This window comes from Psittacula echo (assembly GCF_963264785.1).
Source record: "Psittacula echo genome assembly, chromosome: 1".
Taxonomy (NCBI): Eukaryota; Metazoa; Chordata; class Aves; order Psittaciformes; family Psittacidae; genus Psittacula; species Psittacula echo.
The window spans coordinates 39087633-39115331 of NC_137735.1; the positions used below are offsets into that span (position 1 = coordinate 39087633).

General features: G+C 36.5%; 1 protein-coding gene across 2 annotated transcripts; it reads left to right on the forward strand.

The window, feature by feature from the left end:
* Positions 1-88: 88 nt before the first annotated feature.
* On the forward strand, positions 89-27699 carry ASB5 (ankyrin repeat and SOCS box containing 5; the record flags this gene model as incomplete). 2 transcript variants are annotated; one of them, XM_080636461.1, is made up of 7 exons in its annotated part: positions 89-284; positions 20991-21070; positions 21959-22066; positions 23529-23679; positions 23815-23949; positions 26025-26216; positions 27572-27699. In XM_080636461.1, the coding sequence occupies 7 exons, from the start codon at positions 89-91 to the stop codon at positions 27697-27699; spliced, it is 990 nt and encodes a 329-aa protein (XP_080492587.1). The 2 variants fall into 2 exon arrangements, with proteins under 2 accessions (XP_080492587.1, XP_080492588.1); XM_080636462.1 differs by lacking the exon at positions 89-284 and adding an exon at positions 17795-17852.

Below are 27699 nucleotides of genomic sequence, written 5' to 3' on the forward strand. Positions count from 1 at the left end.
TTCCCAAGAGTGCATGGCTGGAGCCATATGATCTTATCAACACATTTGAGAGCCCTACCCAAACACTGAGAGAGGTTTTGCTGCAGCAATGACTGTCATAGAAGAAAGTCGCCCTTTTGCCCAGCAGCTATCCAATGTCTACTTTACTATACTTTCACTTTTTTGTTTTAAACTTTTTGTGAAGATCAGCCTTGCTATACTTAGTCATTTCTACATTGTGAAAGGAAACCGTAAGGAAGCAGCAAGAATAGCTGCTGAATTTTACGGAGTTCCTCAAGGACAAGGTATATTTGTACTTACTATCTTATCACTACTGTTTGGGGATTTTCTTGTTACTCTTTGTTTTCCCAGGTAATTACTTACTTGCTAGCCTCATTTATATTCAGTTTGTCAAATGATATGTGTGACTTGTTTTTTTCTCTGTAGTTCTCTCTAGTTTTTATCAATCTGTTGACAGATTATTTAAGCTTTTTTCTTTCCTTTTCTCTCTCTTTTTTTTTTTTTTTTTTTTAGGTTAATATTAGGTTCAGAATGAAACTACAGTGTACAGCCAGTGTCTGTTAGGAGAGAGGTCTATACTTAAAATGGCTATATTTAAGATTGCCAGATACTTTCCAATCTAAGACTTTTTTCTCAATTTCTTCTAAAAGTTAAAATGTTCTTATAATAATTTATTTGAGAAGATATAGTCCTTCTGTACTTTGAATAAGTTAGTGTCTTGGCTCATATCAGGAAGCTTATTCACTGTTTGTCAGAGTGAGATTTTGGGCGTCTGTGTGGAAATCCATCAAATTTTACTTGGTTGAAAGCTCTTGTAAATATTCCTCTTTCTGTTTGATCAAGCAGAATTTTGGCAGAGCTTGGCAATGGTGTTCCCCAAAGCTCATCTGTGGTGAGGCAGTACCCTCTCTCTTCTCAATTGTGATATCCTAGCCATGATTTTGCTCAACTTGGGATCCCTACTGCCTCACTTGTCTTTATTGTTGTTCCTTTTATTCTGGGATAACATCAAATTTCAGTTAGGTGATGGAACAGGAAGACTTGTCTTTCCTCTTATCGCCTTCATCACTCATCCCTAGCTACCATAAACAAGAAGAAGTAATCCAAGTTAAATGCAAATGAAGAAACTATAGAAAGGAGCCAGAAACTGTTTCAAACCTAAAGATATTTTCCGTCTTCAGTGACAAAAACTAGACATTTTGTGTGCATGTGTTTAAATTTGCAAACCAGAGAGACTTACATCCTAAAGCAGGAATTAACATGCTTTGCAGAATATTTACTCAAGGTAGGTTTTTAACATGTGTTCCCTGAAAAGTTTAGAGGTAAAGTTCAGAAACCTAGGAGTTTTACATCTGAGCATGTTAATGACATAATTTGAACTATTAAACAGTGTGTTTGTGTGTGAGTATATGTACAGATATATATGCATGTGAAGTTGTGTGTATGTATTCACTAGAGTAGGATGGGAAGGACTGTCTATCCCATTGGCAGAAATTCAGAGAATGTGGTAGCCCCCACTTGAAATCAAGAATTTTTTGACAAAAGGTGCTGGGTAGCTCATTCTGGGAAGGCTGATGCAGTATCTGAGTAAGGAAGGAAAAAGACTGGGGAAAAAACAGGAAAAAGAATAACAACATCACATCCAGCACATAAGGTTGGAAAGTAAAATGATCTGTCTACAGTGTTACTTGTTCCTAAATCCAGGAGATTTTAGATTGGTCATTTGTCAAATGTCTGAACTATTATATCTAAATAAATGTATATTCAGCATTCTAGTAGCTAGCCTATGCAAAACATGAAAATCTATCACTCTTACAGGTTACTGTTTTGCTCAGGTAGCAGAGATTTATATTGATTTCAAGGCTTAAACATATGGTAGAGTTTTTTGGTTTTCTGCTTGGTTTATTAAAAGAAAATAGTTGATGCAACTATTTTGCTCTTAAACTGTACTTCTTTCAACTTGACACCAGCGTGTCTTAACTTTTCACTGCCCAATTTGTAGTGATTTGTAGTGTTTAGGTCTGGGTTTGTAACAGTTCTAAGCACATGTTCAGCTAATGTTACATAATCTGCAAATTCAGCCATTTGTTGTGATTAACAAGACCAGTCTTTGCTCTTTGCAATGCAGGTAACTCTCTTCAAAATTATTATTTTATCCCATTTTCTGTATGCCTTTGTTCTGTGTTTGCAGAAGGGGGCATGTAACTGTCTTAACTCACATCCTGTTGTGGGATTTGGTTTGTTTATGTTTGTGAAATACAGGACAGAGATACCTCAGTAGAGTTTGTACGATACCATGCAACGACGTATCCTGTTCAAAGTAATAGCTAGAAGATGTACAATAATTAATGTGAAGCTGCAGCTTGATACATTAGATGATAAAATTAAATACTTATTCTCCTAATTAGTGTTCCTGTTCTGCGTTTTTTCTTAAGAGTGATGCCTGAGCAGAAAAAAAAAAAAGAAACAAACCAGAAAATTAGCCTATCATTGCCTAATAGAAGTTTATAGTGTTCCAAGAAGTAATTAAAATTAGAGGAAATGTTAGTTTTAATTTTCTAGTTGTAACCTGATTACATACTCTTAAAAGTCTGTTAGTGCTGGTATTTTCAGTTTGCTGGTAATAGCAAAAAATTACTTTTTGCTGTTGTAATGGCTTGGTTAGGATGGAGTGCTGTAGTTTTGAAGAACAGCCTTTGGAAATAATGTGCTACTAGGAACAAGCATTATTTCATGTTTGCTGAATTTAGCTCTTGAGTTAAAATAAGCCTGCCTTTTACAAAGCCTGTATAAATTACACATTCCATGGCTGACTTTGTTTTGTGTCTTGTTCTTTGTTGAATACAGGGAAACAGCTTTACCTGTGTCATCTGTCTACTGTGTTTTTGAAACTACATGTTAGTAGTGAGACAGGTCATATTTTGTTCCTTAATATTTCGGGAGTATTTTCTCTCCAGTTTGGATAGTCACCAATTCACTGTATTAAATCTATCCTTTGATCTCATGTGTATGTGAATAGCTAGATAGGGATAATGTCCCAATAATTAATTAGAAATTATTATATTGTATATATGGTATTGAAATATAAGAGCTAGATCAGTGCTCAGCATCAACTAAGACCACAAAAGTGTGTATAAAAGCTCTATTGATTATAAGTCGCATTCAGTTGTTTATGGAGAGGAGGTCTGAATAAAACTTTTCTTGTGTACAGGTGAAAGGTACCTTCAGAGGTTATTTGGATATTCTAGAATCAAATACACATGGGTTGTCTGGCAAATGTTTCACTAACCTGTTTTTAAAATGCTTAGTAATCATAATTCTTGCAGCGTCCTTATGCAACTAATCACAGCTTTTACTGTTCTCATTGCTAGGCTGCTTCCCACTCCACCCAAGACCTACCTAAATCTTCATTTCTGCAAACTAATACATAAAATATGATTAAGATATTCATCAGATTTTCTCCATGTATGAAAAGTAATCAATTTAAAAGCTATTCTGATGTGTCTTCCTACATCTACTGTGTCTTTTTTACAGTAAAGGGATTTAACTTAGTCTGTCCTCCTAAGTCTTGTTTTCTAGACCTGGAATTGCTGTAGTTGCTCTCCTTTGGATTTGTGCCAATTCATCATATACAGTTCATAGGCCTCTTTACTGAAGTCTAATTCCTCATGTTAGGCAGAATGCTCCAGCTGAGAATTGATTAGTGCAACCAGTTGAACTATTACTTGCATAAAAGTGGAACAGTCACTTCATGTGCCATATATGATACCCTATGTATGTAAGGGTACAGTCTGTAGCTTATAAAACCCATGTTAAGATAGAGTCACTGTACTATGTATTTGCTTTTTCCTCTCTAAGTATAATATGTTGTGCTGGCCTTCAGCTAACTTCATGCTTTTGATATCAGAGAATTTCTCCATTTTGCTCAAGTCCTGTTTTGAATTGTTTCCCTCTGGGCAGTTGCAGCATCTGCCATTTAGTGTCATCTACTGATTTTATAAAAATAAATGCAGTACTCTTTCATCCACAATATAAAAAACTGAACAACACCAGTTCAGGACAGAAGTTTGTTTAAAGTTAAAGACCCATGTCTTTATAAACTATGAGAATTGATTTTTTTTTCCCTCAGTGAAGTCAGTGGTATTACTATCATAAAAGAATTAAAGAAAAAGGGATCCATTCTATTACAAAGGTCCCATTTACTGGATTAATTTTAACTTTGGCACTAATTTTGTATACTCTTACTCATGTACACATATTTGCCCAATTGAATTGAAAGGGACTGATAAGCTGTTCAGAGCTAAGTGATTTGCAATCAGGGACTATAGCCGTGTTGTAAATAGGCTATGGTGCCTAGCTTTTCTTTTTTTATTGTGTTGAAGTGAATGTGTATTTATTCATTACACTAGAAACTTTGGAAAAGTCAACACTTTATTAATTTATTTCTTTATGGAAAAATTGCTGTACATATATGTTTATTCCATTTTAAAATTTTGTGCCCTACCAAATGACCTACAAAAATGAACTCACTTGCAAATTAACTGTGGATGTAATTAGCTCCTTAGCAGGCTAGTTGCAGTGGCAGTGATCTGCACAGTAAGGTTACTTCTCTCGCTGTATTTCCAGACCTGTGCAGATTTACTAACTCAGCCTTTGTACAGCTGTTGTTGGATACAAATGGGAAGATCAAAAGCAACCTTTAAATTCTCCCTACTATACTGAGTAGCTGGTCATATTGTGAAAGTGCTCTGTATATGCAAGGGCTGAGTTGGACCTTCAGCTGAATTTTATAGTTCAGTTGCTTTAGGATGAGGTAATAGCACTGTGGTATGAAGTGATTTCAAAGTGTGTGTAGCAACTCTTAAGAGTTAATTCATTGTTAGGTGTTTTGGGTCTGTAAGGTATAAACTTTACTGACTAATGGTAAGAGCTTGGTTTGTATGGAAAAATCCATTCTTTGATAATACAGATGACTTTATAGAAGAAGATATAGTTCCCATTTATAAACTTTTTATAAGGCAAAAGGTCTATTTTATTAAAATTAAACCTGATAATAACTGTCAAAATGCTTTTAGCTGCAAGCAGAAGGTGTTACAGAAGAACTTCCTTACGAAAGAATCATTTTGAAGAAGTTAATATATCATAAATGACAAACTAGTCACGTACTTAGACAGATACCTGGAGTCTGATGCACAAGCTGAAACATAAACATAAACATAAAATGCATTTCTTTAATATCTTATTTTTTAATCATGTCAACTCTGTTTGCAAAAATTTTCATAGAATATCACTTTATGCATAACTACACTGCTTTAAAGTAATATTTGAAAGTTCTTTAAAAACAGAATTTATAATTGTTGTTTTTGAGTATAGCTTCTCAAAATACACTGGTTTTTGCAGAACTGGCAGAATGAACATGGCCTGATTTCTTTTAAGCATTTTTAAAACTGTTTACTCTTGAATGAACACAGCAAGTTCTAAGCTACCTGTCTTTTCTCTGTCTGCCTTTGCCAGGCATGGTAGGAATGCTCAGTACACTAGTTACTCCTAGTTACCATAAATTAAGCCATTGTGGGATTGTGGGAGTTCAAGACTGGAGTTGCCATCTCCTTTCAGGAGTAGGAAGCTTGTAAATAGTATGAAGCCTTATGTTCCCTTCTTTTTCTTGTACATTGAGTGCTGTTTGGGTGGACCCAAGAAACTGGTCCATTAAATACAACTCATAAATAGGAAATAATGCTATGTTTCACTGTTAGAGATCCACTATTTGGGAATCTTGATTACGTTTTGAACTGTAGTGAATGTTTAGAGCAAAGTTTTCCTATTATTTAGTTTTAACAAGTTGCAATTGATAATGTCACTCAGCAACAGTTGTTAGGTAGGGAAGATAGGCATGAGGCATTTTCTCAACTTGCATTCCACAGAGATCACAGTTCTATTAATAAAAGCCATATAAGACCTCTACTAGCTTCCTGGATACAATAGAGATTAATTTAGTAATGATAGGAATATTGTATGGCATACCTATTTGCCATACCACTTGGTGTAAGGCACCACATTTAGCATTTGTTTTTCATATGCAGCATGTAAGCTAATGGTGTAAAAATGCTTAAGATGGTGTGAATGTTCTTTTTGAAAGTTCAGGATGGAGGCTTTCTTTGATACAGTTCATCACCTTCTCTTAATATGCTAAATAACTTTGCCTAGTATGACAAATAACTGCCAAAGAAGACCGGTGCTTCAAAATAAATCTCAGGAAGACACTTGCTTAGAATGAAGCAAATAACACCACATATCAGCAAGATACCAGAACCATTGATATAAAGAATATAATCTACCTTAAAGTGGTTTTGGTGAAAGCTACATGATGCAACTAGGCCGGCATGGCCGGAGCACTGACCTATTTGCATCAATGAAAGCCAAGCACTTCTGTTGACAAGCATTGATTCTTCCTTTAACTTTAAAGAAAATCTTCAAGGCTAAAGAAACTTATAGTGCATATATCTGCTGGAGCCTGTCTGCATACTTGCTTCCCTGAAAGGAACTGAGATATCCTACCAGGTGGATTCCTTTGTGGTTATTTTTTTTTAACTTCTCTCTGTATTTTCATGTCAGGACCTTCTTGAGAATAGCATTGCCACAGCTGTATTTTATTGTTAGTATAATTTATGTGTGCATCCTTGAAATGTGTCTTATCTGAAGTTGGACCTTAACTTGTCACCAGCCTAGGTCCTATTGGCTTGCTTGATGTGCACACTCTTAAATCAAATAGAAATCCTCTTCATCAAATTATTTCTTTAATTTTTCTGGATGAAATGAAGAATGTTTGAATTACAAACAAGTGCAAAATGAAAGATTATGAACTCTGATGTATCTTAAAACCTGGAGTTTTAAAGATACATAGCAGTAAGACTGAAAGCTTATCCTGGAGCAATCTGCCTGTGAGGCCTTAAAGACAACTGTTGTTAAAGAAAAGCCATTAGGAAACTCCATTACTGGACTGGGGTAAGCTCAAACATATCACCTGCACTGGTCTTTTTTGTGGAGGTGCGGAGTAAGGCAACAGGGAAAGACCGAAATAGTATAGCTCTCTGAAGGTGATGTTCCTTCTCTCAGTCATAGACTTGTTATGGACAGGGTTATGCTATTCACACTCCTCTCTTGTAGGGGATGTTCTCAAACATTTGCAATGCAGGCAAGCAGCGAGTGAACTTTTGCCAGGTTTAGATGATGGCTTTGGGGGAATGCATTACATGCCTAAGTACTGAGCTCCCTTCATGATTGCAGCAATGCTGGCTGGTCGGTAATAAATCCATTATGGCATGCTGCATCTGTTGCACTAGTGGATGTTACTCTTTGCTACATCTAGTCTTTTTGGCAGTACGTATGATCACTATGACTGTTCTCTCATGGTAGTTGGCTGAAGATTCACACTGTGGTGCTCTATGCCACTCCCATGCTGACTGCTGATCTCATGCCTTCTGTCTGTCTTCTCTGTCAATATCTGAAGTCCAGGCCTGCTTGATAACTGATTTGGCTAGATTCATCAGCATGACTGCTGTGATTTGTTTTACTTTAGTCTGTGTGTTAGCACATATGCATTACCACTGCCTGCTTGTGTGAAAAGGTCTGGCAGGCATGCATTGCAAATCCACAAGCCAAGAAATGTAGTAAATGTATCATTGTTCCATATTTGACTTCTGTGGGGGCTGAGACAAAGCCTTTATCATATCAGAATATTAAATCTTATCTTAGCCTTCTGTTCTGATTCCCAGCATCCAAGGATACAAGGCCTAACAACTGTAAAAAATTCAGGGGAAGAGGTAGCAAAATTACTAGCCATCCATGCTGCTGCTACAATGATGATGATAATAATAATTAATATAATAATTCCCTGCAGGAGAGGTAGATGACAATGTATATAGAAAGAGCAGGAGTGTGTAGAAGGCTTTTTTAGTCCTTACAGTGGCATAGAGAAATGTCATTTTATGCTTAAATAACTAATGACCATTTAAGTGATGTCTGCATACTTGCTGGCATTTGTCAAGATGTGGAGGACAGAGGGTAGTTTGGTGACACCTGGGTAATGCCTAAGCTTCTGGTTGTCTGCTAATGACTTGTAATCATTGTATTGGCCATGAAGTATGGCTTGATACAAGAATGTGTTTAAAAAAAATTAAAAATGTTCCAGTCCTTTCCCTCTCCTATTCTTAGAGCTTTATCCTGTACTTTGATGGTGCACTTAAGTTCCCTGGTGCTGAGCCAGCACTGCAGGATGTAATAGTGGCACTGTGGCCTTTTAGGATTTTGGTTTTGTCCGTAACCATGTTTCTGTAATTATTCCTAAAAACCTCCTTTGTCTTGGCTTCTCCTACAGGGAGAAATATTCGAGATCTCTGCTGGTTCCTTTTTGGCAATGTCAAATGGCAGGCAACTCTTGGGGTACTGGCACTGAGAACCAAGGAACCTGTTGATCATTTAGCTTCATGGCTGTAGTCTGCGGATTACATCAGCAGGCAGAGATGGTTCCTAGTCCTGTTCTAGAATTTAGTGTGGCAGGTCCAGTGTAGTCACTGTGACCCTACGATAATCCTGGTCATTAGAGTGAATCTGAAAATACAGAATGGGATGTGGCTCATCAGTTGGCTACCTTGAGGAGGGTTGCACATATAAAACACTCACATTTGAAAATAGTGCAATTTTGTCCAGTTTTTCCCAAGTTAAATTGCTGTTATGGGAATTCGGACTGTATTGAATTGGGCTGCATCATGTGTCAAAAGGTGAAGGGTAGAGGGGGATTGTCATTGTTTTTCTTAACACTTTCCTTGTGCTGTCACAATTGCATCTTTATTGCATTAAGAACAGTCTTCAGAATAGAACAAGTTCCCCACTGAAGGGGAGGAATAAAAATATCTTTCCATTTTCATTCCCACCTATTAAGAATTGCTGCCCTTGTAAACTCAGAGCTATTTGCTGACAGAGAAGTTGAAACTGTACTGACATTTCTTGTTACAGAAATCTGAATTAAAGACTAGTCTGAAGAAAATCACCTTAAAGTTTCCTTTAACAATTCTTCCCTTGCATTATAAAAGTTGAATACAACTTATTAGTCAAACACAACATCACAGTGGTTTGTTTAAAGCTTGTCTGCTAAATTAAGTCAGAATTCCAGACTCATCAGTAAAATCCTCTGATTTCCTTACTCTCAGACTGTAGTGTCCACCCCTTCCTCTGGCTGCTTTTTGCGGGTAGCTGTGTTGCTTTCATAAGTAACCATAATCTACTGTCCCTAATTGCTTGTGTTCCCAGACAGGGGAAATAATGGTCTATTGTGCTTTCTACATACTCGTATGTCGACTTAGATTTCTGTATAGGTTTTCTGGCAGATTTTGGAAGTGTCTGAGTGTCTTCTATAGAGAAAAAACCTGAAGAACAGAATATGAATACCAAGTCTAAGTAGTTTCAAATATTAGTAGTTTTATTACCTAATGAAGTCAAGAGATACTCATTTTTATATTGTAGCTAATATAACCCACTGCATGGACAGCTGACTTGAGGAAGACCACATGCTATTTCACTTCCACCTCTAACATGGAATTACTGAGTTCTTCAGTCTTACTCCACAGCTTTAATTTTATGGTCATTCCCTTTTTATGTCAACATTTCAAGTATATTTTTAATACATTTTCAGTTGGTTTCTGATGTTGGTCTGGCTTTTTTTTTTTTTTTTTTAAATACCCCTTTTATTTACACACTGCTTTAATAGGACTTTTTAATGGGGAGGACAAACAGTTGTGCCTAACGGAATTTAGTGAAAAGTTGCTTCTAGAGTCCTGAATGGGATAAGCTTTTCCTTCTTTAAAGGCTGAAGAAAGATAGTGTGCCTATTTTTATACATCGCATTCTGATGTCCTACAAAGTATTCAAAGTAACTTAAAAATAGAGTGGTACATCCCTATGGAATAGAGGTACCTTTCCTAGTACCCTTGCCTTGAAGATGGCAGATTCTGTTGATAGCGGACTGCTTCCTGTGGAGCATTGTGGGTGAGGGGGACCGGGTGCTGCTGGCTTCCTCTTTGAAGCCATGGCAGCTGTCTGTGCGTCTGCTGGTTTTCTTGCTCCTGCAAGTTGCATCTCTGAAACTAGTAAGAGAGAAGGGGGGGCTGGAATATCTGTGGGAAGCAAGTTGTGTGAACTACTTCCATGTTTGTACCACTCTTCTAGAAGGACTCAGCTTCATTCTCAGCTGGATAGCTCACCCACAAAACTCTTACAAAAACATGTAAGTCTTTTCTTCCCAGCTCACTGTCAATCCCTGCCCTGCAGTGCCAGATGTTTTTTTGCTTGATCCTGATCCTCACCACGTTCTCCTGGAAGTCCTGGGATGCCATTCCAAATGGAAAGGAAGTGTAAAACTGAGATGAGCCTCAGAGCTGTGGCAAAGCACAAAAATTGTCATTGGTTATTTCTCACCTGGAGAATAGTGCTGATACCTCCCTAACAGAGACATCTGTAGTCAGCTTTCCTGTTAAGTAATTTTCCAGTATTTATTTAGTTGAAGAAAGCATAATTTTTAACAAATAATTCTAGAATTAAAGTGACATATTTTCAATGTGCCTGTTATAATGAGCCCTTTAGTAAAAGCTCTGTTCAAGACTTATTTGCTGAGTCTGATTGCTGGATGTATTGAAGTGTTTATGTCAGTCTGTGAGATACCCTGGCTCATTCAGCTAGATAAAACTGAGGAGAGCAACTGTCTGAAAGCAGCATATACGGCCTGAGAGAGTGCAGTTTTGTTCTGTCTTGCGAGAATAACAGTAGCCTACCTGCTTCTGTTCTGTAAAGAGTATAGCACCATTCTTGTGGGGCAGTTCTCATGTGCTGCAATTTCAAGGCGAAATTTGCAGCGCTTGTCTTTCTTTCCCTCAGCCTACCTAACTATAGTCCTGCCTCTGATTTTTCTCCGAAAGAAAAATAAGAGGGATATAAAAAATTTCATTAAATGCCTGTTTGTTATGTCAACATCTTAGGGATTAATTTTTGTCAGGTACTGCAAGAGGTAGTAATAATGAAACCCTGTAATGGTAATTTTCTTTTTAAAAGTTTGCAAGTTGCTAGTTGTTATATCAGTAGAAGAAGATAGGGAGGAAATACTAAAAGTGGTAAAGCCAGCATCTTGGCATGTTATTAGTACAGACAAATCACTGTCCTTTTTATGCATTTGGAATTCTACAGATTGCTTCTCCTTGCAGATTTCTGTTGCATAGTATCAGTGTGATGCACAGTAGCAAAAAAACCCCACAAACACAACCCCCCCAAAAACCCCACCAAAAAACTCCCAAAAAACTACCATGTGTTTTTGTTATTATTTAGATAATATTGACTTGTGCTTCTTTAGACAAGACTACAGCCTTACTTTCATAATGGGATCAGACTTTCAATGAACCAGTTTTGTGAGTCAAACCATGCTTTTGGTTATTCAGGTTTTATTTTCTAGTTGACATCTGTAGGATACCTTGTCACCTATTAAAAAAAAAAAAAAAAAGCCCCAACCAACCCAACCCAAAACAACAAAAAACTCCAAACCAAACAACAACCAAACAACAACAAAAAACCTACAAAACAAACCACAAAAGATAGAATATCAAAAGTTGGAAGTGTTTCATAGTTCTGTGGATTCCTCTGAACTCCAAAATCTCTCTTGACTGCAAATTACATGAATAAAGCCTGATGCACTAATAATTATTGTTTCTATTACTAAAATAATTGATAGTCTGAGAATACAGCTTTATTTTTTCTGTTTTAGGTTGCTTATTATTCAAGCAACAAAACATTGAATAAGTATGCTTTAAGAATCTGTTTGGGGTTTTTTTTTTGGTTATATTGTTAAAAAACTAACACCTTCTTTCCATTTAAATCATGTAAATAGTTAAGACTCATGCTGTAGCTAAGCTGATTCTTTCTCTGTTTTAAAAATAGAAAATGCTAGAGCAGTCCTTCCCTTCCCCCACTACGTACTCACTAGTCCAAGCTAGTAAATGTTACTGAATGGATTTCAGTGTTGTAGCCATTCTACAGTAAGTACAGCAAGATCCTTTGTGAAAAAGCGAAAGGAGGAAAAGAGGTAGTAGAAATCCCTTTGGCAGTGCTCGTCAGACCAGAGTACCTGCACCAATGACAGACAGGCTTTCCTCGAGAAACAAATAATGACAACAAGCACTGCTGTTCAGAGGAGCCAGAATCTCCCCAAAAGACGCCTAGAATGTATAGGGGAGTGTCCTGCGAAACGAAAAGCTAGCTGGGGTATTCTGACCAGCCAAGGTTAGTATAGCAGCCATTTCAGCAACCGTGTACTGAAATATGCTAAGCTGACCCAATTTGTGATATTGTAGCTCTAAACTGTTTTTTATTTTTTATTTTCTTAGCTGTAATATAAATGCATGCTTATGTTAGTGGCACTTTATTGTCTTGCATGGGTTAACACAAGGGTGTTGAAGCTATTTTAGTCTGTTCTGCGCTCTTATCAGCTGATCTAAAATACCTTTTCTTGTTTATCTGCCCTATTTGTTTTATGCAAGTGTTTAAGGCTTGACTTACCCTGACTTTTGCTGTCCTGTCACAAGGTAACTGGATACTGAGGGGTAATTGTTTACAGCAAGTAACCGGGGAAGGAAAGGAGGGGGAGGAGTAAACTTTACATATAACTTTATACGTAAAGTGTATGGGTAGCTGAAATAGGAGGCAATGGAGGAACTACAGGTGACAGAACTTGTAATTTGCTAGGATACTAGAACCAAAGATAAAATTGTAAAGGTTTGCATAGAGAAGTACTTAGGGGGCATTTAAGTTGCTGGACACGTTTTCAGCCATGAGGAACAAACTCTATTATAAAAGAAGTGTTTTGGACTGCAGTTGTCTGTGTCATATTTTCCTATATTTTTCATAACACAAATGTGTAAAAGGGGGCCATGAGCAATTGCAAGAGTAATAGGAATGTTCTAATCATAATTATTCATATAAGTCATTGTAATTCCAGTTTACATTGATCTTATCACAAGGCTTAGAGTAAAGAAAAAAAAAAAAAAGAAACCCATAATAATAAGATGTCAAGCTAAAACCTGGAGACGCAAAAATAGTCAAGGAATGGCAGATTTGATATATTGTACATAAAAATATTTATGAATTTACCATGTAAAACATAGCTGTATGCTACAGGAATCAGAGGTATTCTTAAAATACTTTTGCTAATTTCCAGTACTGCCAGTTTTAGAATTAAGCAAAATTCAAGAACTTAAGCAACAGTTACCATAGCTTCACAAGTAGCTGTTTGAATGTTTTAATATGCAGTGTATCTTTTGCCCTCACACTGTTTGCTGTTACAGATTTCCTGATCTATAGCAATTTCTATTTCTGAACATTTCAGCTAGTTAGGTCAGTAGTTTCCAAAAAACTAGGATATTCTTCCTTGGACAGAAAAGAAATACACAAGTTTATCAATGTTAGCACTAGTCCTCCTCGATATGGTTCAGGGTTAGCCTCTTTTGCCATTCTTATAAAGAATTAGCCAAATTCAAGTTTTGAAATTTTGAAAATCACAGTAAAACATGGAAAGTAATTTTTTCTGAAGAGTCCATCTCAACTCAGTGCAGCTACTTACAACCACTTTGTGATTGCCAAGCTGGGCGTATATATATTTATTGATGGACATCTTTGAAGTACTGAGAGGCTTGTGTTGCTGTTAAGGCTTCTGGTTGCTGCAGTTCACTTGAATAGCAAGTATATCTAATATCAAATCTGAAGGAGGCTCTGTTCTTCCCTCTCTGTTGCCATCCATGAAGGTATCCAAACCTGACTTTATTCTTCAGCCACCCTTGCAGAGCAAAGTCATACTGCAATGCATCATGAAATTAAATACGCAGATTGGAAAATGGACTAAAAGTGATGCAGGAGATGGGATGTGTCATGAGAAGATTTGGTAGGGGGGTGAAAAGATAGAGTCATGCTAGGAAAAGGTCTTCAGCCTACTGGCTTGAGGGTCCACAGCCAGGCTAGTTTGCCAAAATCTCCTGCATGTGGTAAAAGTCAGCACACTAGGCCCGGGTTTGCTGCCCAGCTGGATTCTGCTTTTAAGGCTAGGGTTTAGGTCATGTGCTACATTCACTCTCCATCAGGCTGGGAAAATACTAAGAATTTTGAGCACAGCTAGGGGAATATTGCTTCCAGTCTGGATTAAGGCTGAGACTGCATTTGAGGAGCAAAATTATTCCCGGCAGAAGTTCTCCAGAGTCTGGACTCAGCTCAGAATGTTTGTATGCCTTTTCTGTCACTTTCTAGTTGGGAAGGCTACTTAAAAACCCTTACTTTGTTGTTGTGACTTGTTCAAGGAAATAATAACAGCCTAAGAGTACTACCACCTGCTCCATGTACTCAAATCAAATCTGATGTGGATCTAACAGATCACTGAATTTAGTGGTTGATGTGATTTTGTACTTGTCACTCTACCTCTGTCACACAGAGCTTGCAAGCTACTTTCAGCTAGAAAATTATCCAGCCAGTTGTTGAGCTTTCAAGAAGATGGCAAAACCAAACTGTTCATGAGCAATGGACTAGGGGAGCTGTGGCTATGCTTTCATGTGATGGGAGAAGGGGTTGACACATTTCCTCCTGTGTGAGCAAAGCCTGGCACAGCTGCCATCATCATTGCCAGTGGCTGCACGTAGGATAATGTTGCTTCTGTCAGGAGCCAAGTGAGCTATGTTTGGATACTGCTGCTGTGATTTTTTAGAATTTTTAATACAGTTTAGTGACTCATGTCTCTGTGTGAAAAGTATGTTAAATTGCAATGCCAAAGCACTCAAAATTTAGGAATTGTTAAAAGTAACACTGCCTGCACCACACTGATTTGACCCTCTGATGCATTATCTCAGAATCACAGAATGGTCAAGGCTGGAAGGGACCAACACAGATTGTCTAGTCCAACCTCCCTGCTCAAGCAGGGTCATGTAGAGCACATTACTCAGGATTGTGTGCAGAAAGTTCTTGAGCATCTCCAGGGAAGGAGACTCCACAAACCTCTCTGAGCAGCCTACTCCAACGCTCAGTCACCATCAGTATTTGACAACATGTTGTACTCTTCCACAAAACCCCTTCTTTCTTTAATGTGTAAGATGGGTAATGTGCTGAGAATGCAATCACTTTATACTCAGAAAAGATACACCCTATATTTTCATGTATATTGTAAAGTTTAGAAGGCCTGTAGTGAATGGCAGGGGAAAAGGGTTGACATTTTAATGTCCTTGAAAGCAAATTCTATTCTTGTCTTCGCTGTGGCACCTGTGTGCTTTAAGACCAATCACCTAACCTGAAAGTTTCTTGACTGATCATGGTTATTATTATCTAAGGCTGAAATTTCAGAAGCTCAAAGGTCTCATAACCGTAATTAAACTATGCTTTCAGTGTACACTCTAAGGCCTAACTACTCTGAAAAAAATAAACTATTATATTGGTCTTAAAATTTTAGCATTAAAACTCTGTCTTTTGGTTCCTTAGTTATAAAATAGTAGGAATGGATGACATTATGAAGATAGATTCAGCAAGGGTTATTCTTTGTTATTGGGAGAATACCATTAAAATGCAATATAAAGTTAACAATGTTATAGTCAGTTTATAATTTAGATAATGTCTCGAAGAGCAAGAGATCCTATTAGATATGGAGGTAAAAAATTGTTGGAATGCTAACTCACTCATCGAATAAACAGTGGAATGGCAAAACTACTGTGTGGTCACATAATATGGGTGCACTGCAAGCAGAAGTGTGTAGGAAGATAGACACGGTTTGTATGGTTTTCAAGAGTAGGATATAATTGGCACTTGCATTTGGAATGAAATCCCCACATTTTGAAAGTCTACATGACAAGAAACAATGGAAAGAAAATTGGTTTGAACTAATAAAGGTTGAGTTGGGGTTTTTTGCATGTGTATATTATATGTATATATTTAGTTATTGTTATATAATTTTTAGTCAAATGAGAACAAAGATTTTTTTAAATATTTAAATGGAGTATTTAAATGCCACTTGAACTGTATCTTCTCCCTTAGACACATTTTAATCTTCTCTAGACTAAATTGCGATTCTTTTGGAGTTCTTCAATGTTGATTGCTGGAATTTCATTTGTTAAATAGAAGTGGCTTGTTTTACTGTTCATATTTAATCACAGTAGTTAAGCACCAAAGATGCATTTCTTAACTTTTAAATCCTTGACTTAAGATTCTTTAGAATTGTTTTTAACATCAAATATCAATTAAGTAATTGATACGCCTCTTTATCCTGTATGGGCATTAGAGAAATGGGTAATGTTTTAGTTCCGCACTAAAAATCTGTTAGAACTTAAATCCATGTACAAAATATCAGGCAGTTTTAATAACTGAAGTGAGACCACTGATCATGGGACTATAATGTTAGAGTTTTTCTATTCTAGTTATTGATCCTGTGTGTTGCTTCTGTTGCCACAAACTGAAACACTCAAAATACATCTTAAGGCATAAAAGGGAGCAGTGATGAACTTATACATAGCATTTGTTGGATTTGCAGAAATGAATGTTAGCTGCAACACTTCCAGAATAGTTTATGTTTCTCATCTCCCAGTAAAAGACTGTGGCAGGACTCTATTTTCAGTTTTTCTCTGATGATATTGCTTTTTCTGAGGGCTGGGACATCAATTTACCTTTATGCAGTATTTTTCTGAAATGATGAGCATTGTCATGAATCTTCTCTCACTGAAGTCACGGAGGAGCCTTTCATTCATTTCCAGTCTTCCTTGCTTCAAAAATCCCATTTTTATTTTTTTTAATATATCTTTTATACTGGTGTGGGGTTTGCTTCGCTTTGCTTTGGTTTTTTTGTTTGCTTGTTTAAGACTACACAAATTTTTAGAAATAAAACCAAAAAGGACAGGATGAATGGAGTGAAGGACTTCTACAAAAATTTATTTCTACTTAGCATTTTACTATTGTGATCATAACTACAGGAACGACAAATAATAGCAGGTAGATGCAAAGAAATGAAGTCTGTGGGAAAACATGAAGAAAAGAATATTAATGACTCAGAAATGGATCAAAGTCAGAATTAAAAATCCCCATTTTGGGGATTTTCACTGCTGTGAATGGTTATCAGACCCCCAATTTAACAATCAAAGAATTGTTTAGAAAATGACTGAGGCAATAGTGAACTGCTAAAAGAAAAACACAGTTCAGCATACAAATCAAATAGCTTTTGGCATATGTTCAGAATATCTGTACATATTTCTTTTCTAAGTATGTTTTGAGTAAGTAGTAAAATAACATGAACATTTGGCAGTGCTTCTCTTACAAATTTGTGTACTAGCACTGATTTTTGAGGATACAAAACTGTGTATCTCATTGCATGAGGTTAAAAAGGAGGAGTTTGTCCTGCAGTTCTTATTCGCCTCAAGGTACTCTTGATTTCACTGTGAGTTTCTCTTGTGTTGAAATTCCAGTCCATCTGTCGTGGAAGGCAAATGCACAGATACTGGTACTATGAAAAGTTGTTATATTACAAAATGAAATGTGAAAATGAATAAAAAGGGCTGCAGTCCTTCAGCATAGGAAAAGTAACCAGCAACTTGTTTACACGCATATCTTCAAAGCTGTGTTTACTGAAGGGTGCAAGTTCGTGTTACAGTGAGCTGCTGATCTCCTTCCAAACATAGCTGGAGTGAACAGGCCCAACTAGCAAGAACAGATGTTTGTTTTTTTATTTTCCAGATTGAAAGAAATGAGTAGGATTTATAATTGCAATTGGCTGGAAGTGCCATGGGGAGATGGAGACTTAGGTATTGTATGATACTTTGTAATTTATTTAACTTCACCTATTAATACAGTGAATATAGTTATTCTTTCTTGTTAGTGTTTGCAAGGCAATGTAAGTTGCCCTTCCTGGTAAACTATACACCAGAGAACTTGGAACTAATGTGACTTCTATATATAGTTAGAGATACTTTGTAGTCAGCGTGTCAGAGACAACTTCAGCAGGGAATTAATGCATTAACAGTTTCGGAATAGATCATGTTTGCTAAGGCTGCTGTTACAGACAACAATGAATGAAAAACTGTCCTTGTTTATGTTCTTGTTAATGCTTTCTAAGTGAGAGACATAGCAAGTTTGTAGGTTAGCAGGAGGCAGCAATCTAGACAAAAAAATTAAGACACCTTCGATGTTTGTTTATGATGCATATTTATTTTGAACATATTCTTGTTCCTGTGGTATTTAATGATGATTTATTGATCATTATTGATCAATAAAAAAATTTGAACTGTTTATTGATAAATCAGGTGGAATGTGAGGGGTCTTTTTCCAAACTGGGTTTAGCACAAAATGTTTCTGTGGCATTTTGGTTGTAGATTTTTTTTCTAGTAGAGATGATACAGGCCTTTTGTTTTTAATGGATTTAGCAGAAACAGCTGCCAGATGTCTCTACATGAAGACAGGGATATAAAGTGGGTCTAGGTGCAAAATGGAGCTCACTGTGGTATCTGGCATCACTTGATTGATCTCAAATGTCACTGGAGTAATGACATTAACAGACTTTCTTCTGAGCAATCCAAGAGGGAAGGAGGTAAAGGGAAGAAAGATGGAAAACATGTTGCTTTCAGATCGTACCTGCACATTTGTTCTCTTGAGTTACAAACAGCTACAAAAATGTAGTGTATTTATGGGCATAAAAACCTCATGACACTTACAAATTTGTTAGATGTTTTTCTTTATAGTAAAGTGTCCTTTTTTTGCCTGTTAATTTAGGAGTAGGATAAACTGTAAAGAGAGAGAGAAGTTCTCATCTATAGAGACAGGGTGACAAAATTTCAAACGCAGCCTCTAAATACAGCTATCATTATTTTTGAGGAATTCTTTGCAGCTGCCAGCAGGAGAACTTAATGGATCTAATTAAGTTGAATTAGAACAACTCGCGTGCTGGTTCACATACTGCTAAGAAGAAGGAAGACATTGGTCAAAATTCTCATAGTGATTGCACACATCCAACCTACAGTAGGATTACTATATCTTAGCTTATTGGGATGACAGAGAAAATATTGATGTGTTGTCAAAATTGGGTCACTTTCAGATTTCTGAGGTCAGGTTTCGTAGTATAATACCCCTTAAAATCCCAGTCACTTTTGCTCACAGTTTTTTTAGCTGTTATTCTGACTAACAGTAAGAATTGCAAAATATTACATTTATTAAACCTTAAGTAAAAAGTATAAGGAATAATGTCAGATTTTAGTGCAAATAATTCTGGGGGTATTGGAAGCCGGATCTTGCCTGTCAAGGACACTCCAGGTACTGGATATTCTGACAGAATAGAAATCTCAGTGCATTTTTAAGATCAGATTTACAAAGCTTAAATTTCCTGCATTTTTTAACATCTGTGATCAGCTTTATATGGTTTTAGGATAATTTTAATACTCAGCAGTGCTTTTTGCTATATTTTTTGATCTGAATAGCATCCAGTAGTGCTGAGTTCCACAGTGTAGTTATATGTTCTGTGAGTAAGTTTTAGTTTCATTAATTAACACCTCTAGGAAAGCTGAGGTTTTATCTCAATTTCCATATTGTGCACTATTTCACAGGCTTTAACTGTGCCCCAATTTCTTTTCAGGTTGAGCAGGTTCTTTTCTGTCATTTGAGGGAGCTGTTTATTGTAACCAAAAGTGTCCTTTCTGAAACAGGCCAGTGGACAGAAGGGGTCCAAAAGTACATGGAAATGGTGTATTTCTACTGAATAGTTACCTTAGAGCTTAGAGGGATGATTGCCAGTGAGCAATAGCCTTCTCATTTAAATTTCATTGCTTGTCACCAAATTGCAGTAAGTGGCTTTGAAGGCAGACCTAGTCCATTGCAACAAACAAAGTCAAACACCTTTACACATTAGAGATTTATCTACTGTTGTTACCAATTCATTTTACTTAGCTAATTCTCTCTACCTTTGTGCAGGGATTTTTTGGGGATTGATATATCTCACGTGAGTGATTGCATTAGCATTTTTAGAGTTCCAGTGATTGTCTTCTTACAGGAATAAATACTGGTAATTCATAATATATTATGAAGATGGTTCTTCCTTTCACAATCTCTCAAAATTTGATCTGCAACTGTCATACAATAAATTGGTATCAGCTGGGTCTGCAGCCATGTCTGGCTAGAAGGGACCTGTCAGTGGCCCATCTTCTAGAGGAAAGGGACAGGTTCTTCACCAGGAGCCATGGGATGACCCTGGGACCTGGGTTGGGAGTTACAGGCGGGTATGTGTGGGTAAGGTGGGGTTGTTGTTGGGTTTCTTACTTCCCTCCTTCCCCCCTTCTTTTTTGTGGGTGATAAGTAAATGAAAATAAATGCCAAATCTTTACATTAAGCATATCTAACTTTTTTGTTCTAATTGGAATGAGAACTTAGACTCATTTCTACTATAGCCATTTTTTAGAGTGATTCTCACCATACTTCTCTCCTTGCACTTGTGTAGTAGCTGCAGAATAGTCTCATACATGAGGATTTCTGTATTGATTTTCATATGCATCAGCTTTTCCAGACATTTTTAGGCAAGTTTATGTCTAGTTTAGGTCCAAATATCAGTTTGTTAAAGGCTATAAATTTCTATATGCCAGCTGCAAAAATAAATTAATTTTTTAAAGGAACAAAAATAGAAGTGAGAGATGGGAAACATGGTAGTTGATGGATTTATTAAATCAGATTAATGAAATCAGTATATATTTTGTTGTCTGCAACACAATCATTTATTAGAGGTGTTTACAGTTAATAATTGTCTAGAAACTGATCATTTGAATTAGAGTCTCTAAAGAGGAAAAAATAATTTCATTGGACAGTTGTCTTCATTCTATGCATTGTGGGTTTTGCTTTGCTCTATGCATTTCAAAATCTTCTTAATCCATATGGTTTACTCAATAAATGTTGTTATTATATAGGTTCTTGGGCAGATCGCTCACCTCTGCATGAGGCAGCCAGTCAAGGACGTCTTCTTTCTCTAAAGACTTTGTTGTCACAGGTGAAGGCCATGTTCTTAAAATTGCTTTCATTTTTAATGTTATTTAGTCTCTCATAGATTATTAATGCAGATTTAGTATGCTTTTCTTTGCTTTGTTCGCTTGAATTTTGCAAAGCAATAAACATTTAAGAATTGTTTTATGTGATAAGATACAAGTTAATATTTAAAATATATTCTCTGTATGTTTTAAAAATTCTCTCTCCTCTAAAAAAAAACTTACCAAAGCTGTACTTAAATTCATATCAATCTTCCCCTCTTGCATGGTATAAGTTAATGTAGTTCTACTGCGTTAAGCCCTCAGATAAATAGAGCTGGTCAGGAAGATACCTGCTGGGGGGAAGAATCACTGAAACATTCTGGGGTTTGCACAGCTGTGATTTAAAAAAATATATATTTTTTTTAATACAAAGGGAGGGACTGTGAACCACTATACTTATACTATTACAGTATTGTCATATTATCTACTACAATACTAAAAAATTATACTATGGAATACATTTAATAAAAGCCAATAGATACAATTATTAGTTCTTAAGAATCAAACAACATCTACTGCAGAAAATTTCAAGGGCTTGATGATTTTATCAGTCCAAGATGCATTTTCCTTCCTAAATTCATGGCTTTAGATAGTTCAGACCTTAAACTGGAGAATCATAGGACAGTTTAGACTCAGGGCCTTGTTCAGTTTTAAAGTTCGTCATCAGTGGAGATGCACCAACCACTCTAAACCGCTGTTCCAGGGTTTCACTGTCCCCACAGTGATTCTTTTTGTGTTCACTGAAGATTTATTTATTGCAAGTAGAGTTTTAAGCCTAATTATTGTAAACTATTAATTTGAAGAAGAACAGCTGTTTTATGATCTTTATATGTCATTCGTGTCCTGCATAGGGGTACAATGTTGACACACTAACAATTGACCAAGTAACACCACTTCATGAAGCCTGCCTGGGAGATCATGTAGGATGTGCAAGAATCCTTCTTGAAGCAGGAGCAAACGTAAGGAGGTTTGACTTTGTATACGGAGTCCAGTGCTAACCTTGGTTTAACTGAGAAGGATATATTCCGTGATTTGTATTTTATTTTATTTGGTATTTCTCTCTGCTCACCCTATTGATTGCATTGATCTCATTTAATTACAATAAACTGCCATCTGAAAGCTAGCAAAGTAAAGTGATGGGCAGACACTAAAACAAGTAACAAACTGGAGAGAATATGCTAGCAGTAGGTCACCAGCCTTATTTCTTTGAATTTCATTACATTATTTCCATTGTAACTATGGAATGCATCCCTCTCCTTTTCTGGTTTCCTCTGGCTTTGAGTGTCTTCCAGAAGATTGCCCTTTTAATCTTTTAGTCTTCAGAATGTCTTTTTGTCACACTGCACTTGTGTGCTCTTACAGTTCTTTGGTCTAAGTACAAAAAGGCACAGGCTCTTTTCTGTGCTCCTGACACAGGCTGTCTATCTGTTATCCCAAAACTTTATGGGACCTTAGAGACCACTTTCCTACAATGTCTGCTGACACTACAGTTCATATGCATAGTTTACCAAATCTCTGATCTTTGTGATGGAAATATTTATTGTCCTTAAAATTCAGTTTTGAGAACTATGTAGATTATATTTGTTATTACAGAAGACAAAAAAAGATAAAACATACATAGATGTTTCCAAACCCAATTCCTCTCCACCTCAGCTAGCATGAGGATTCTAAAGACACAAATCTAGAGATCCTATGGACAAAAGTATAAGAACAAGTATCATTTTTCTATCTGAATATTTTAGTACTTTTGTTTTGGTGGGTTTGGGTGCTGTGTGGAAGAGGATATGCCAGAACCCTGGAAGGAGTCCTCTCCTAATACCTGTGCTCCCTCTTTGAGTATGATTAGCCCTCACAAGTTTGCCTAGTTTCTGTCCTCATTCTCTCACACTGGGAATATTTGGTTAACCAGTGAGGTGGTGAGGTTGGTATTAAATCAGCAAGCCTGTACTATCAGCTTTGTTTCCATCCTGTGAAATATCCCTTCAACCTGGAGGTTAAAACCACAGAAGAAAATGGCAAATCTGACATTTAACATGGAGTTTGCATTCTTGACAGAGGTGTGGAGAAAAGGCCCCCATTACCCCATTATTACACACAGTGTATATTTTCAGTATCAATGAAACAAACTAAATGCAATGACTTTCAAAAATTATTTACTGGTCAGGTGTTAATGTGTGCTCTTTGGTATTCCCGGTGTGTTTTGGTTTATTCAACATAGCTTAACCAGAATAATAGTAAACTAATTTCAGCTGAGGGGTGTGGTGAGAAGAAGACAGTAGCAAAGGGACTGATCAGTTAAGCAACCTTAATTCTAGCCAGTATTTTTTTGTTGTTGTTGTTATTTTAATGCAATTTCTAACTATATCCTTCTCAAAAGTTCACCTTTCAGTTCTGTTCTGAAATAGATTTTATATATTCTAGGTAAATGCTACAACAATTGATGGAGTGACACCTTTATTTAATGCATGTTCGAGAGGCAGTGCGGCATGTGCTGAGCTCCTGTTAGAGTATGGTGCCAAAGCTCAGTGGGAGTCCTGCCTTCCATCACCAACACATGAAGCAGCCAGTAGAGGTAAGAAATTACCTGCTGAATAAATGTGGAGCAGTTGACAAATGTCTCAATGACATTGTTAAGAAATGTGTCTTGTTTTGTCTATGAGACAGCTCACTGAAGTTGAGCAAAATCTGTCATGCTTTGTACTGACAGGTCACAGTGAATGTCTGGAGGTACTGATATCCTCAGGTATAGATGTTGACCAAGATCTTCCTCATTTAGGAACACCTCTGTATGTAGCCTGTGTTTCACAGCAGATCCATTGTATTCGAAAGCTTCTTTATGCAGGTATGTAATGTTTTAAATAGAAGTATTACTAGTTTGTGAAATAAGCCTTTGAAGTGAGCTGTGCTCCATCAGTGAAACTAGAACTCTTGCTTGGAGGGCTGTACTATGAAGTTTATTCTGTGCTGCATGTTTGCTTATGATAAGTTACTAGGTCTTTCATCATTTTTGTGGCATAGCAAGCATATTAGGGAAAAAGGAAGTAAGACCAATAAGAACAGATGTTCTAGTAGATGCAAATTTTTAGCATCTACTACTGGCAACTTTGTAGGTGTTTATTTTCTGTAGGAAAAACAAAGGTTAAAAATTGGCTTTGGAGAAAAGAATTTTTTTACAGTAATCATTGAGCTTTCAGCAGAACATTTTTTAGCAATGTAGTCCCACCATTTTTCATTTTTCAGCATGTTCTGATAGATCTTTTTACAAGGCATAGAGACCGAGGTGCAGAGAGTAGTAAGGTAAAAGGCATTTGATCCCAAATTTCACATTATTTATTTAATCAATGCAGAGGAGATGATGGAGGCTCACTCTATTTCAGCACAAGTCCAGGGATACAACTGGCATAGCTAAAGGATCATTTGCTGTGTTTCAGGTAACGACACAAAAAGTTTTTGTGTCCTGTAGCACAATGCATAAAAATGTATATATGAATAATTACAGACTTGCCATCTTTGCATTGGAATTGTTTTCCTAGTTAACTGCAGGTTATTTAAAACATAAGCAAGCAATTAAATTGTCTGTCATAAAGTCAGTCTCCTTGTGTGATTAACTGCCCTGTGTCGTGATTTTTATATTTAAGAACCACAGAGGTATAATTAGTGTATTTGGGATTCAAATACTGCCATACTTAAAAACAGTAACAGAGGGACATATTCTACATTCATTGGTGGCCTGAATTAGAAAAGAATATGTAAATTGCGATATAAGTAAACCACTTATGTGAGTCTGAATTTTTTCTTATTTCAACAATTTGTAAGGACGTATTAGAAGTCGAAAAGCAAATAGACAGTGAAATAAGCAAGAGAATAATATAGTGGAATTGTTTCCAAATTGTTAATACTGAGAACAGTGGGTTATTCAGACTTACATTCTAATTGCCTGGCCTGTGATATTATTATTATACCCAAATGGGAATTAAAAAGGCAAAAAGTATTGATTAAGGGAGAAAAGTTGGTACAGAAGCCAATATTTGGTCTCAGAAGATTAGTAAGTCTCTCTTAAGAAGTCTGGGTTTTTCTCCTAGAATAGTCTAGAATGCTGTTCAGCCAACGTCAATTTTAGGTGATTAACATCTTGCCTATAAAGGAAATTCTTTCATACTGTCTAGTTTTATTTAACTCTTGTATGGACAATTTTTTCTGGAATATGAGTGCATTATTGCAAAATAATTTAGTCCATTTTAACTTAAGATAAGTTAGCAATTCCTTATTAATACAAAAGTGTAATAATTACAATTTTGTGGATTGGGAGAATGAATGGTTTGGGGTTTTTTTCCCTATTGGGTTTCTTGACTGAATTAAAATTAAGTCTTTTATAGAAGAATCCTTGATAATGGTTGAATGGGATGACAATCTATTTTAAACCCTTTGCCAACTTCAACACATGAAAAACTGTAAAGCATCCAAGTTACATTCCTTGCTGAGTTGGTGTACTTACAAAAATATAAATACTGCAGTTTAGTGATCTTTTTTGTAGACTTAAATAAGGAAAATATATTTTTATGTAGCGCAAATATTCTTAAATATGTACAAAATGTACTTTTTTATAATTAGGGCAACAATGATGCTCACATGACCTAATCTGATTTTTTTTTTTTTTCCTTTTATTTTTGTGAAGTATTTTCCTTTGAAACCTAGTTGTGCTTGGGTAATAAAACCTAGGATAAGTGTACGGGTTCAAAACAATTCACTGATATGATTAGCTACATTGCAATGCAACAAAATTAAAGAGGTGGCTAACTTCACTGTGGGGTTCTAGGACAGTGGGTGTTTTTTTGTTTGTTTTGTAATATCATCTTTGCTCAATGACAATTTTAATTAATCTCTTCTTACGTCTCCTTATGTTCATATGCCCACCAGGTGCCAATGTGCAGAAAGGAAAACATTTGGAAACCCCACTCCATGCTGCTGCCCAGCATTCTAGTACAGAGATTGTAAACTTACTCCTTGAATTTGGGGCAGACATAAATGCCAAAAACACAGATTTTGAGAGGCCTGTCGATTTAGCTGCTCCAAGCAGTTTAGTGGAGAGAGTGCTGCTCCTCCATGAAGGTAAGATTGACATGTGTCTTTTAGCAACTGTGATTTGTATTCTTAAAAACAATCCCCTCCCCCCCAGAAAAAAACCCAACAGCCCAAAAAACCCATGTTACGGAAGCTAATGCTGCGCTTTATGAAATAATCAAGTAAATTCCTTTCTGACTATGAAAATACCCAGTAATATTTAGTCTCAAGACAGAGCCTGTTGATCAAGCAGCATCTGAATTTTTACAAGTCAGAAAAGTATCATCTTATGTTTACTAGGTGTTTACACAATTATACATTAAATGATACATTAAAGCTACATTTTTTATTGGCTGTTACAGACCTTTTCTTGTCAAAAAGAAACAGAAAATTTCAATTTCAGATGAAAAATATGTTGTTTTGACCAGCTGTCCCAATAATTTTAAAAAGATATTTTGAAGTGCATGTAAAGCAGTTTATTTTGATAGTAGGCAAAAAGTTTCATTTTCTAAATGTTTTTTACTGTTTTGTTAATACCTGAGAAGTAGGAGCTGGCACTTTAGAGTCCCTTAATACTCTTAAGGTCTGTTGCCTGAGAGAGAGAGAGAGAGAGAATATCTCAAAGGGAATTGGATTTGTTCAGACTGACCTACGTGCAGCATAAAAATAAGTTAAAAGAAAAAGGTGGAATATAAGCAGAGGAACTATTGCAGTAACTATGAACATGTCTTTAGAGGTAGCACTAATTAATGATTTTCCAGTCTGAATACTGTTAAAAAGGAAAAAACCTCTAAAAACATTTGGTTATCACAAAATTATCAATGTCAGGAGGATTTCTAAAAGCCACAGCAAACGTCAAAAATGAAAATGAATTGACATGGAATGCATGTGGGTTTATTGCCCAGGGAAACAGCAATGTGTTCATCTTGAGGGAGTGGAGGCTTAGAGGGACAAAGGCGTGATCGTGAGCTAGTAAATGCAATAAACGTGGTCCAGGATCTTGGGGCATTTTCCCTACTTATGTGTGTTGCAATGATGCGTTGGTAGTGCAGCTTGTAGTGCTGTAGCACATATTTCACCTGCTGTGGGAATAAAAAATATAAAAAATGCGATTTCCAAAGTTGCTGGCATGTTAACATCAGGTATTTTCTGGGAGCAGGTTTTTAATTTAAAAACACAGATTGGCTGACCTGATCTTGCTTTTTTGAGTGTTTGCCTGACTATAAATAAGGCTTTGGCAGCCCCAGTATTTACCTTTGAAGGCAAAAAGGCCACAAAGAAAAAGGACAAATTTGCAAAATGTGGACTTTTTTTTAGAAATCCCATTATTGTGCAAGCCTGTTGTAAAACAAGTACTGGCCTTCACAGCTGTATGATTACATCCTTTCTTTTTTTGTTTGCAGCCACACCATCTTCTCTTTGTCAGCTCTGCCGATTATGTATCCGAAATTACATAGGAAGAGCTAGACTGCATCTTGTCCCACAACTCCAGTTGCCAACCATACTGAAGAATTTCTTACAGTACAGATAA